Source organism: Phyllostomus discolor, chromosome 6 (genome assembly GCF_004126475.2).
Source record: "Phyllostomus discolor isolate MPI-MPIP mPhyDis1 chromosome 6, mPhyDis1.pri.v3, whole genome shotgun sequence".
Lineage (NCBI taxonomy): Eukaryota > Metazoa > Chordata > Mammalia > Chiroptera > Phyllostomidae > Phyllostomus > Phyllostomus discolor.
The window spans coordinates 170805565-170817998 of NC_040908.2; the positions used below are offsets into that span (position 1 = coordinate 170805565).

The window sequence follows — 12434 nt, forward strand, 5'->3', positions numbered from 1 at the left end:
CAAGGGACGGCGGGAGGGATGGCAGTGGGATGGCCGTGGCCATGGGGGCGGCAGTGCCCCCTGGGAGGCTGGAGGGGGTCTCCGCCTCTCACGGCACACACAGACAGACGGATGGACCCCAACACAGGTGCCACCACCCCGACGACCCCACACACACTTCCTGGGCGCAGGGGGGGGGGGAGCCTTGGGCCCCGAGCCAGGCCAAGCCTCGTTGTCGATGCCGGGTGTGGCCCTACTTCCCAGAAGCCCTGGGACTCCCAGCAGCCCCCGCCCCGAGGGACCCGAGCTGCGAGCCGCCGGACCCCAGAAGCCAGTCATCCCGCGTCCCCGCCACCTGCGGCTCCCTCCCAAGAGCTGCCTGCGCCCCGGCCCAGCACAGGACGCAAGCCCCCTGGCCGGACACAGGCCCCCTGGCCGGCCGCAGCCCGTGGTCGAGCAGAGGACGGCGCAGCCTGCCCGCCTGGCTCCCCAGCAGCCCCGTCGGGGGGCAGCCGGGAGGGCTGCCAGGTCGGCTCTGGAGGCCCCTCGAGTGTCTGCGGCCCAGCGGGCAGGCGAGGAGAGGGCGGCTGCACAGGGGGTGCCTCCGGCCCCCGCCCCCCACGTGGGGTGTCCACGAGGGCCGCTCCAAACACGGTGTCTCTGTGCACGGTGTCTCTGTGCCCTGCTTGGTCCCATTCGGATTTAGCTTAAAAAAGAAACCCGGTCCCCGTTTAAACACCCCTCTGCTGGCGCAGGTTCCCAACCACCGGGACGGCCCCAGGTCCCACCCTGCAGGTCCCGTGGCCGGGCTGTGCCTCTCCCGGTCGTGGCGAGGGGGTGGGAGCTGGGGACAAGCCACGGCCTCCGCCGGCTCCTCCCCGGGGACCAGCCCTCGGTCTCCTCCTGGCGTCATGGCACGGGCACGCTGACCCAGTTCCGGAGCGCCTGACCCAGGCGTGGGGCTGCGGTGTGTGCGGGGCAGGGTGGCCGGGCTCAGGAGCACCCCCCCTCCTGGTGGTGGCATGAGACAGACCCCGGGGCCCTGGGGCCCGACAGGCAGCGTGCCGGTGGCTCTCCACAGTCCAGGCGCCCAGGGGCCCAGGACAGGGCTTGGTGGCACACGACGGCCCCAGGCTGCTCCCTGGTGGGGAACCTGGACCGTGCTGGGGTCCCTCAGAGGGACCTGCTCCCCGGACGGCCAGACGGACAGAGGCCCCCGCCCACAGTGCCCTCGGGAAGGGGGGGAGGGGGGACAGGCCCGAGCCCCACCCCCGCCCAGCTGGGCCTGAGCGATGTAATCCCAGCATGCGGCAAGAATAGCACCTGCTTAGCGGGCAGCGGGCAGCCTGCTGGAGGGACGGAGAGAGGGGATGGAGGCGGACACCGCCTGCCCACCCCGGTGGGTCCTCGTCCTCGGGGCTCGGGCGGGACTTCCGCCGCCTCTTTCCCTCCCGGGGGAGCTGGCACTCGGGCAGGTGGAGGGGGGCTTGGGGGAGGGGTGGGGTGCCCTCCAGGACCACAGCGTGTCTCCCCCCCGCCCCACGTGCCGGCCACACACCAACACCCAACCTCGGGCTGCAGCTCCCAGCCCCACAGGCCTCTGCTGGGCGCCCCAGGGCCACTGTCCCAGCCTCCTGACCCCCAGCCCGGCACCTCCTCCCCGGCCCGCAGCACCCGCCGCCGGAGGCCAGGCAGCAAGACCTTTGGGACCGTGCACGCCTTTGTTCCGCCTGCAAGCCCGCAGGCCCGTCCCAGCACTGGCCCATGGGCACAGGCCCGGCTTATGGAGTCCCACACCCAAAGGCCACCAGGAGGCCGCCTGTCCCAAGGCCACCCTCACCAGAGAACCGTCATCCTCCCACAGGCACGGGGTCCCATGACGGCCCCCCAGCACACGGCGGACACCTGCTCTGCACCTGCCCGAGCACACGGCCCTCCCTGCGTGCCCAGCCTGTGTCTGGGGCCGCCAGCCCCTCTCAGCTAGGGCCACAGGCACCCCAGAGGAGAGGTGCCCCCGTGGAGGCTGGTGCTGGTCTGCAGCCCCCCGGGCACGGAGGCAGTGGTGGACCCCGAGGCCCAGCGAGGAGCCACAGACGCCCCAGGACAGTGTGTGGGGACGAGCGTGCAGCCCCGGCTGCTCTTGGGGGCCCGGCTGCCTGCTGTCCTGGCCACGCCGTCGCTGGACAGTCCCTCAGCAGAGAGGCCCACAGGTCAGGCGGGTCCCGCGGCCGCTGTCCTCCCCAGGGCCTGCCGAGGGGGCTCCTGCATGAGTGTGGGGTGGTGGCCGGAGCCCCAGGCCCAGCAGGACAGGCAGGGACCTGCCCCGGCGGCCCCGGTCTCTCTGCCCAGGGAGGACGGCCCCCGGCAGAGCCCAGAGAGGCAGCGGCAGTACCGGGACAGCTGCTGGTCAGGCCTGAGTCAGCGCTGAGCCCTGCACCCGCCACCGGGGCCCAGCGGGACCGTCAGCCGCAGGCCACCTGACGGGGGTGACAGGGTGCTGTGCTCTCTGGAGAGAGGGGCAGGGGGTGAGGCTGTGAGGTCGAGGGCCGGGCCCCTGGCACCCCAGGGCCTGGCCGGGGCGTGGCTTCAGTCTGTGTCCCCCGCTGCCCACCTGCCCTCCAGCCTGGCCCCCGGGGGTGGACAGCACCAGTGTCACCCAACGGAAAGGTGGGGACCCCCACCATGACCCATGGGCCAGGGATGGTGTGAGCTGGGGCGGGGACCGGCCACATCCCTGCTCTCTGGGAGCAGGGACCACCACCAACAACCCCCAAGTGGCCCACCTGGGCCCCGTGCACCCCCCTCAGTCACCAGGGAAGGGGCTCTGGGGGGCGGCCACCCCCAGAAGGGAACAGTGGAGCGGGCGTCTGAGCACCCCACAGGCAGACGGGTGGGAGGGCCTGTCCCCAAATCTGGGGGCATCACTGGGGGCACCCCTGCCACCCCGCCAAGCCCACAGCACCTACCTCCCCGGGCCCACAGCCCTGGTCTGCACACACCAGGCACCTGCTGGGGGGTGCCCGTCTGCACCCCCCCTCGGTTAGTTACAGACCCTCTGGGAGTCAAGGTTGAGGGGCAGCAAGCCCCGGTCTGAGACAAGCGCTCCCCACCTCTGGGTAAGCCCGCCCTGAGCCCCTGCTGCCGGCTGCACACCCTCCCCCACCCACGGCCTCTGGCCCTCAGTGGGAGACCACCCCCCCGCCAAGCCTGGCACAGGCCAGATGGTGCTTCAGGGTGGGAGGGCTGGGGGGGAGTGGTGCCCAGGGGCCTGGCTCCCTGAGTCCAGACGCATTTCCCTCCAGTGCCCCAAAGCCCTGCCCACAGCTGGCCGCCCCCCCCGCCGGCCACCCCAAGGCCATCCCTAGACATCTAAGTGTCTTGTGGGAACTCCTGCTTTGCGTCCACCTCAAGCCAAAGACCCCACGACAAGGGGTCTCGCCGGAGGGAGCCAGGGCGCCCAGGGCACCCTGGGGTGTGCCTGCCCTGTTCTGGGAGCCGCCGTGGTGTGGAGTGTGGGCCGGCAGCCAGGGCTTCCCGGGTGGCCCCGCGCCCCCAAAAGTCCGGAGCAGACTCAGGAGAACTGCTCCCAGCTTCTCTGGTGGGGACACGGTGGGGCGGGGCCTCGCACAGTCAGCACCTCCTGCACCTCGTGAGCGCAGAACCGAACCCTGAGGGGGGAGACAGGTGCAGGGACCGGCTGCAGGTGTGCCCGCCCACGGGTGTGTCCACCAGCTGCTGGGAGGCGGAGGACCCGGGGAGCCACCGAGTTCAGCACTGGACAGCTCCCACCCACCGCACGGGGCCTTCCAGGGAGCGGCTGCGTCCCAGTCTAGAAAGTTCACCCAGCCCCGCCGCCACCACAGGCCCCTGGGGGGGGTGCGGCGGAGATGGGGCCACCACCTGGGGGCCCGCACTGCTCTGCCCCGACCCTGGGGAGGAGGCCCAGGCTGCAGGCTGCCCGTGTGGGCCAGTGGGGGGCAGGGAGAGCGGGGCCAGGCAGCCCCGTGAGCAGGGAGGTGGAGGACCTGCAGGTTGGCAGGGCCCTGGCCAGTGGCTCATGGTGGTGGGGGGCCTCTGTGCCCAGCCTGAGCCCTGGGTGAGGGTCCCAGCATTGGCAGCCCCCGTGTGAGGACGGGTGTGCAGGCCCCGGGCCGGGCGTGTCGGCAGAGGGCTGCACAGGCACAGAGCTGACGGCATGGGCAGGGCGGGGGGTGCCTTGAGCACCCACCTGAGCTCTGACCACCCCACACTCTGTCCCGTGCAGAGAGGGACTCGGCCGGTCCAAGTCCCCCAGGGGTCAGGGGTCGGGGGTCGGGAACGAGGAGGGGGCAGGTCACGTTCTGCCCACGCGGGGTTCTGCCAGCGCCTGCCTCACGTGGGCCCAGGAGCGGGGCCTCAGGCCTACCCGGGCCTCAGGGGCCCGGGGGAGGACCTCCGGGCACGGTGGCGGCGGCAGTGGCGTGAGGGCCGGCAGGCACTCGGGCTCCAGGAACTGCCAGTGACGGTTAAAACCCAGGGTCTGGCCGGCCTTGCGAGGGTTTTAGAAATCGTAGCCATGTCTCGGGGCGGTGACGAGGGTGCTGTGCTATTCAAGTTTCTCTTCCAGACGCGGTACTGCCGCGACGCACCTGGGCCTTGGGGGGCGGGGCGCTGCCCTGGGGCTGGGTGGGCTCCCAGCCCCGGCCCCCCTCTGGGTGTCTGAAAATGCTGCATGCAAAGGCACACCGGACCACAGCCCCAGGAGCCAGCACAGAACCCCACCTGGGGGCCCCCCAGGCCAGACGGCAGCAGTGGGGGCCATGAGCCCTGCGGGGCCACAGGCAGAGCAGGGCCACGTCCCCGGGCGTGGTGGCCCCCAGCGGCACAGGGAGGGGATGGGAGAGCCCCTCGCCTCCCCCATTGCCTTCGGGCGGGGCTGCCATCTGTCTGAGGCTTGGACGGTGCCCCCCGCCCCCGCCCTCGGGGCCCCTCGGCGGGCACGGCTGGCCCCGCTGTGCCACAGTCACCACCCCTGCTCGCAGGCCAGGAGGTAAGAGCTCCCGGGAAGTCCCACCACACACCCAGCGCTCGTCTGGGCTGCCACCTCCCCACCCCCGCTCTGCCCGGTGGGAGGCTGCTGCAGCACCGAGGGGGACACGGGACACAGCCCCGCTCAGCCCGCTGTCACGTGGAGCCCCAGCGAGGCGGCTGGGGCTCGGGGACACACGTGACTCCCCTGCGGCGGCGTCCGGGCCGGCACCCAACACCCCAGGGGCGGCCGCCGGGCCCCGCACAGGCGGCCCCAGAGGCCGAGGTCACCGCGCTCTGCGCCTTTGCGCTGACTCTTGGGGGGGCGGCAAGCTCCAGTCTGGGGGGTCGTCCTGCCCTGCGCCCTCCTAGTGGCCTCCCAGTGTCCCCCACTCTGGCCCCGTGGCCCCCGCTCCAAGCCGAAGCCCCCAGTTGTGGGGGGACAGACGCCAGGTTCCCCGTGCACAGGGCCCGCCAGGCGCTGCCTCTGCAGCTGCTCGCGCCTGGCCCTCGGCCGCGCCAGCGGCTGCCCCGTGGTTCTGCAGGCAGCCCGGGACGCCGGCCAAACCGCCCGCACGGACGCCACATTCCTCGCCCGGCAGCAGCCTCGCCGCCCCCGCAAGACGCCCACGGCGCTGAGACGAAGTGGCCACCTGACGTGCCCCGGGCTCTGGCTCGGGCTCCGTTGCTGCGCAGGCCACGCTGGCCGCCTCCCACCTCTGCCCCGGGGCCGGGAAGGCCAGCCCTGACCCCCAGTCCCCGGGACCTTCCGGCCCAGCCTGAGCCCAGGGTGGGTGGCAGGTGGCAGAGCCCTGGGCGCCCCGGGGTCCCCCGTCGCCCCAGCCTCCAGCCCAGAACCACAGGCCTGGAATGTCCCATCCATCCTGGCTGGGCCTGCAGGCAGGGCCCGTGAGAGACCGTCAGGGGCAGCCAGCTCTGGCGGAGGACGGGGCAGCAGCCCGCTGGTGCTCGAGAGCAGGCCCCCCAGCCAGGGTGCCTGCCCCCCTGCACGACCCCGGACACACACCCGAAGGCGCCGTCATCTGGAGCGCAGGGACACCAAGGCCCAGCACGGCCTCCCAGGCGTCCAGGGGTGCATGAACCCTCGGGAAGAGGCCCGAGGGAGAGAAGGGCCCTTCCCCTGGGCGGCCGGCTCTCCCGGGGGCGGGGGTGGGGACTCCCAGCTGCCGGCCCAGAACACTGGCCCCTCAGAGGCTGCGGAACAAGGCCGGAGCCGCCTCTTGGGGCCCGGCCCACACAGACCCGGCTTTGTCCCTCCGGCCCCCGCCCCGCTCAGCCTCCATCCTGTCCAGAGTCCGGGGCAGCTGGCCAGCGGCACCCCCAGGGCAGGGCCTCAGGCAGCTCGGCCACGCGGTCCAGGCTCACAGAGGCCAGCCCGGGCCTGCCACCTGGTGTGGGACACGGCAGCCACCCACGGGTGACGGTGGACCTCACTGGACGCGGCACCACAGAGGGTCACTGGAGCTTCCACCCACGACGGCTGACCTCCCACACCCAGGAGGACTCCTGCAGAGACCCAGGCAGCACGGCGACCCCCGGACCCAGAGCAGCGGGGGACCCTCCCTCCCTCCCCCGAGACCCAGGTGCGCCCTGACAGGTGCCAGCTGCTGTCCTCCCGTCAGACCCCGAGCCCAGCAGACGTGCTGACCCCGCCCCGGCCCCCGGGCCCGCAGAAGCTGCAGGGCACCCTGCCCCCCCCCCGAGGCAGCCTGAGGCTCAGAGCCCCCGGCCGGCCACAGGCAGGCAGTCCCCGGGCTGCGCCCCCAGAACAGAACACAGAGCCGTCCAGAGGCTCCTGGGTGGCCACGAGGGGCCCCGGCCCGGTGGCTGCACAAGCGGACCACGAGGAGCACACAAGGGGCCACGGGCGGGCAGCAGGGCCACTCTCGGCCACCAGCACCTCCACTCCGCTCCACTCCCTCGCTGGTGGCCAGGGGCCTGGCAAGGGCAGCGTGGCCCCTTCCAGGAGACCTCGGGGACACTGTCCACCTGAGAGTGGACAGGCACAGGGCCCTGGGGCCCGGAAGCTCCAGGCACAGCCCCACGGCGGTGCCCACGGCGACCGGCCACCACCTCCCCTCTCGGTGCCGCCACCGGCTGAGGGGCAGCCCGGCACTCCCAGGTCCCCAGAGAAGCCAGTCTGTGTCCGGGGTCCCCTCAAACCGAGCTCGGAGGTGCTGCACATGCCCCCCTCGAGTGCTCGCTGCGGACCCTCCCCGTCCCCACAGACCCAGGGGGCACAGCCCGGGGGGGCCGAGTGGGCTGCCCCGCAGGCAGGGCGGACAGCGGTCGCCCCACAGGTGGACACTGCGGGGGACGGACAGGAGAACAGTGAGCCAGAGGAAGGCGCGCCCGGCGGGGGGAGGGCGCCCGAGCTCGGGCCCATGACCAGGAGCGCGCCTGGGTGGGCGCTGCTGAGGCTCGGGCGTGGGCAGCGGGGGGCCCTGGCGTCCCCCGTCCCAGGAAAGGGCCCTCACAAGCTCCACCACCCCTTGAGGGGCCGGTCAGGGAGCCAGCCCTGGAGGCCCCAGTCCACACACGCCACCCCTCCCTCGCCCTGGCTCCCCTCCCCCGCCAGGCCCAGCCCTCCAGCCACCAGCCAGGTGCCCAGGGCCACAGGGGGCCACAGCGGGCAGGGACTGCTCTGGGCCCCGGGTCCTAGGGCTCTGCCTGCAGCCACCCCGCCCATCCCTGTCCACAGGACGCTGCCCACCCTTCAAGGCGGGAACCCCCTCACCCCGGGATCCACGGGGACAGCCCACCCAGAGCTGGCTGGGGTGCCAGGGGACTCTGCAAAGGCCTTTCCCACCACCGTGTGGGGGTCCGAGAGAGAGACGGGGCCCCACCACCCCCCTCCTCAGGCTGGGTGGCAACACCCTGGGCACAGGGCCCTCGGGCCACGCCTGTGCACCAGCGGGTGGCGCCCTGCTGCCGGCCGGGGAACTGCTGTGCTTGACCAAGTGCTGTGACCCAGCCAGCCTTCTGGCCCGGCCAGAGAGCTAGACAGACCGAGGCCGGCCGGATGCACCGACCGGCAGGCTTCGAGCTCACACGGCGATGACCGGGGGATCGCCCGTGGAGGTGACCATCAGACAGGACAGGCAGGGCGCCCGTGGCCAGCGTCCGCAGGCCCACTCCCCCTGCTCCACCCACCCCGTCCCTGAGTCCAGCCCGCACAGGGAGGCCGGCTCCTCCTTCCGGCCTCAGTCCCCGGGCACACCAGCAGGCTCCTGGGCCCGCCCCCCCTTGACCCCACCGGACACGTCCCTTCCCTCTGCAGCCTCTGCCCCCCCATCCAGCTCCGGGCCTCGGTCACCCCAGGGCCTGCCAAACTCTCCACCAGGTCCCCTGTCACTGTCTCTCTCACCTGCCCTGTCTCCATAGGCTTCCCCCACCCCAGGACTCCTCTGCAGCCTGCCTGCTACCAGCACCCCACATTATTTCCGCCCAAGGTCCCCCGAGAGCACGGAAGGAGACACCCCAGGACCCCCGGGCCCACCTGCCAGCCGGGGGGTCCAGCCAGGTGAGTGTCAGGGAGGCCCCTCTCATCCCATCCCCTCTCTTTAGCTCCCCACCTTCCCTGTGGCCCTCCCACGGGGGGGGGGCTCCAAGGGCGGGCTGCACCGCGTCCTCAGGACCCCTGGCCCCCAGAACAGCTCCCCCCGCCTGCCACCAGCCCTGCCTCCATTTCTCGGGACGGGAGGGGCGACACCTCACGACGTGCACAGTGCGCCCCCCGGCCTGGCCGCCACCGCCAGGGCCTTCCGGGGGTGCCTCCCCCGCCCGCCCCCCCGGCCCTGGCTGGAGAAGCCCCTCCCAGAGCAGGTGGGGGCCACGCCGGCCCCGACAGGCCCCGAGGCCCCTTCTCTCCACCAGAAACCCCAGCGCGGTGGCCGGAGGCCTCCATGGGGCTGCCTGCCGAGGCCAGGGCGGGCCGTCCAGGGCGTCTGGGCGGAGGAGATGGGGGCAGAAGGCAGACAGCTCCGGGACCACCGCCCAACCCCGGCGTGGGCCACAGAGCCCCTCGCTGGGCCGGCAGACCGCAGGCTGCGCTAACATTCAACGGCACGGCATGGACTGGACCCCGCCACCCCGCCCTGCCCCACCCCACCCCAGGGGCCCCGGCAGGCACCTGTACCAGGCACCGGCAGCGACCCCCACCCCCCACCCCCCGTCGCAGGCCCCAAAGGCAGCCTCTGGGGCCATGCAGTGGGCCCGCCTTCCAACCGGCCTTGGCTTCAAACAGAAAGGCTGAGAGGTCCAGCTCCCCATGCCACTCCCGCCACCCACAGCCCCCAGGGGGCCACGGCTTCCGCTTCCTAGGACTCGGGTGAGTGCAGAGCAGAGAGGACGGAGGGGACCACGGCCCGGAGACGGGAGGGCCGGGCTGGGCGGCAGGAGCCCTCACTCCGGCCCGATAGCCTCGGCTGCACGGTGGGGGGGGAGGGGTGCTCCTGGCCACAGCCTGGCCCCCCGATTCGGTCAGACGTTTCCTTCCGGGTGAAAGGACAGGCTGGGGGTCGGCACACTGTTGGCGCCTGGTGCCGAGGACCGGCCAGCAAGCCGAGTGGCCAGGCCAGGGGCTTGCACCGGCGGAGGCCCCCATCCACCCACTAGAGGACCCTTCTACCCAAGGGACCGAGAGTCCTCCCGGGAGCAGGTGCCCCAGCCGCGAGCGAGGCCACAAGGGACCCGGGACTGGCAGCCCCCCCACCTGCGGCTGCCCGCCCACCCAGGGGCTGCAGCACTGCGGGCTCCGAGGGCCCCCGGAGCCGCCTCCCCGGCAGCCTAGGGCGGGCGTTGTTGACACACACACGCAGCACCCCCTTTTGTGCTCATTACTGTTAATTACAGTGGAGGCCTCCCGTAATTAACCGCGCGACAGCGTGACTCCGTGAGGAGTGCGGGACGGGGCTGCCTGCCCACGGAGGCCGGCGCGTGCCCGCGAGTCGTAACCCGTCCCTGTCACCACTCGCTCGCCGGTGCTGCCTCGTAACCTCTTATCGGCACAGTAATTAGGTTATGCCGCTGCCTCCCGCGTTTTGCTGCCCCGGCCCCTCCCCCACCGAGGATCTCTCCAGCCCAGCTGTCCCTCCCAGGAACCGGGCATCGTCTGAACTCTGGAGCAGCCCGGCCGTCTGCCGCTGCCTCCTCCTCCTCCTCCTTGAACCCAGCCCGGGCCCAGCCGTGCCCACTCCCCACAGCACAGCCCCAACGGCCAGGGGCCCCTCGGTGCTTCCGCGGTTGGCACGGGGGCTGTCCACGACACCTCCCGCTCTCCGCTGACACCACAGCCAGGGCCTCCTCAGAGCGCAGGACCTGGCCCACTTTCCTCCCAAACACCACCTTCCGGCTCCACCCCCCTGCCACCCCGGGGGGCTCTGGGAAGGTCTGTGGGCCCCCCAGGATGTGGCACAGCCGCCTCCCAGACCCCCATCCCGAACCCTCCTTCCTCCCTCCACTCCCCTGCCTGTCTTAGGTCCGAGGGACGGCCCAGAGACCTCTGCCGGCCGGACCTCTGGGCACCAGGCAAGGCCCATCCTGGGAGAAGAAAGAAAATGGCTGAGCCCAGCCTCCCACAAAGCGACTCTGTGAGCACGGGCGGAGGAGGGGACTGGCTGCCTGGCTGGGACCTAAGAGGATCACCGAAAGAGCGAGGACCAGCCAGGGGGCCCCCTCCTCCCTCCCGTAGGCCTGGGGTCTGCTCCACCATAGTCTGGGAGGACCCGCGGCCAGGACCAGGGTCGGGCCAGGTACCAGGCTCCCTCTCCCTCCCCTGGGAAGCGCCGCGGCGCAGAGACATGCTGAGCGGAGGCTGGAAGGGGGAAAAGGCGCTGTCCAGCCCTTTCAGTGGCCCCGGGCACTCTCCCATCCCCACCGTGCAGAGAGGTCCCGGCCTGGCCAGAGTGGCCTCCTCCGCCCGTAGACCGCACCCGGCTGCCTCCCTGCCTGCTGGCCACCCGGAGTTTGGGGTCGCGGCCGGGGGCGCGCGGCCGGGGGCGCAGCTGCTCGGGCGGCACGCCTATTAGCGCGGCCACGGCAGACGGCAGATGGGCGCCCGCTCGGCCCCCTCCTCCCGCGGCACAATGGGCCTGATCGCTCCGGCGCACAATGCGGCCGGGGCCACGCACCTGCAGCCAAGGCCGAGGGGCGCTGGCCCGGCCCGTGCGCCCCCGTCCGCGCCGCGTGTCCTTGGGCCGCGCCCGGCCGACCGCAACCTCGCGGCCTGCGGTACTCCGCGGCGGGACCCAGCGCCCGGCCGCCCATTGTTCGCGGCTGCTGGCCGGAGCCGGGCCAGGCCTGCAGCACCGCACTGGGGTCGGCCTCCTTCCCGGGCCCCGCTAGGCGCGCCGTCAGCACGGCCTCCCCGACCGCAGCGGGCCTGTGCGTCCCTGCGTCCTGGGCCTCCGCGTTGCCCCTGGTCCTCCCCGATCCCCTGGCGCCCCCGATCCTCCCGGCGACCCGGTCCTCGCCTGTTCCCCGGCGCCGCCGGTCCCCTTCAGTGCCCAGGTCCCCCGGACCTCGGCCCCCAGGCCCCCCCAATCCCCCTGTCCGCCGACCCCCGGCCCGGCCCGCACGCACCTGTCTGCCCCTTGCCCAGCGTCTTCTCCAGCCGGTAGGGCCCCACATACTGCGCGTGCTGCGCCCCGCCGCCGTCCTTCCCCGTCGATGTCATCGCTCCCGGGCCCGGCGCCGGCGAGGTGGGCGCCCCGGGCGGGCGGGCGGGCGGCGGCGGCAGGGAGGGGCCGCGTCGGTCCGAGTCTGTCTGCGTCTGTCCGTCCGTTCGCTGAGCCCAGTCGGCGGCGCCCGGTGGGCCGCGCTTGCTCCGCGCCCCTCGCGCCTCTCCTCGCCGTCGCCCCTCGCGCCCGCTCCGCTACGGCCCGCGGCTCTGCCTCCGCTTCTGCGAGAGGACCGGGCGGGCGGGGGCACTAGGCTTCCGCCGCCGCCGCCGAGGCCCGCGCCCCGCGCCCCCAGCGCACGCCCGTCAGTCGGTTCGCGGCCGCGCAGACGAGCGGAGGAGAGCCTAGCACTCGGGCCCTCGAGCCGAGCCGAGCGGAGCCGAGCCGAGCCGAGCCCTAACGAGCGAAGCCCGCTGCAGCGGCGGCGGCTGCGAGTGGCTCCTGCGTCGGCCAATCAGGAGATCTGACCAATCGGAAGAGGCCGCATCGCCACCCCACCCCGCCCTCCCAGCCGCGGCTGGCGCCCGGGGAGCTGGACTCCTGGAGGCGAGTCCTGGGCGAGTCCCCGGCGAGTCCCGGGCGAGGTCCGGGCGGGTGGAGGGCAGTCCGGGGTGGCGCGGGGCTTGACCGTCCCCAGCGCGCCTCCAGCCTGCCGCCCCCCTCTCGAAGAGCCCCCGGGACCGTGCAGGCAGAGGCGCTGAGGGTGCGGGGGTAGGGGGAGCGCGCGGGGCGGGAGCGCGCATGGGC

The 12434-nt window shown here is 73.2% G+C and overlaps 1 protein-coding gene across 17 annotated transcripts in view; it reads right to left on the minus strand.

Moving 5' to 3' along the window:
• The window catches only part of BRSK2 (BR serine/threonine kinase 2), a 44765-nt gene extending 32715 nt beyond the window's left edge, over positions 1 to 12050 (minus strand). For 5 of the 17 annotated variants that reach the window (XR_004904073.1, XR_004904072.1, XM_036029876.1 and 2 more), the window contains exon 1: positions 11590 to 12039. Coding sequence is in view for 12 of the 17 variants with exons in the window: in XM_036029876.1 (XP_035885769.1) it covers positions 11590 to 11683 (94 nt within the window). In the remaining 5 variants the exon portion in view is untranslated. Of the gene's footprint in view, positions 1 to 11589 lie in introns of all 17 variants that reach the window. The other 12 variants (XR_004904070.1, XR_004904069.1, XR_004904071.1 and 9 more) reach the window with 7 other exon arrangements.
• Between the last annotated feature and the right edge of the window lie 384 nt (positions 12051 to 12434).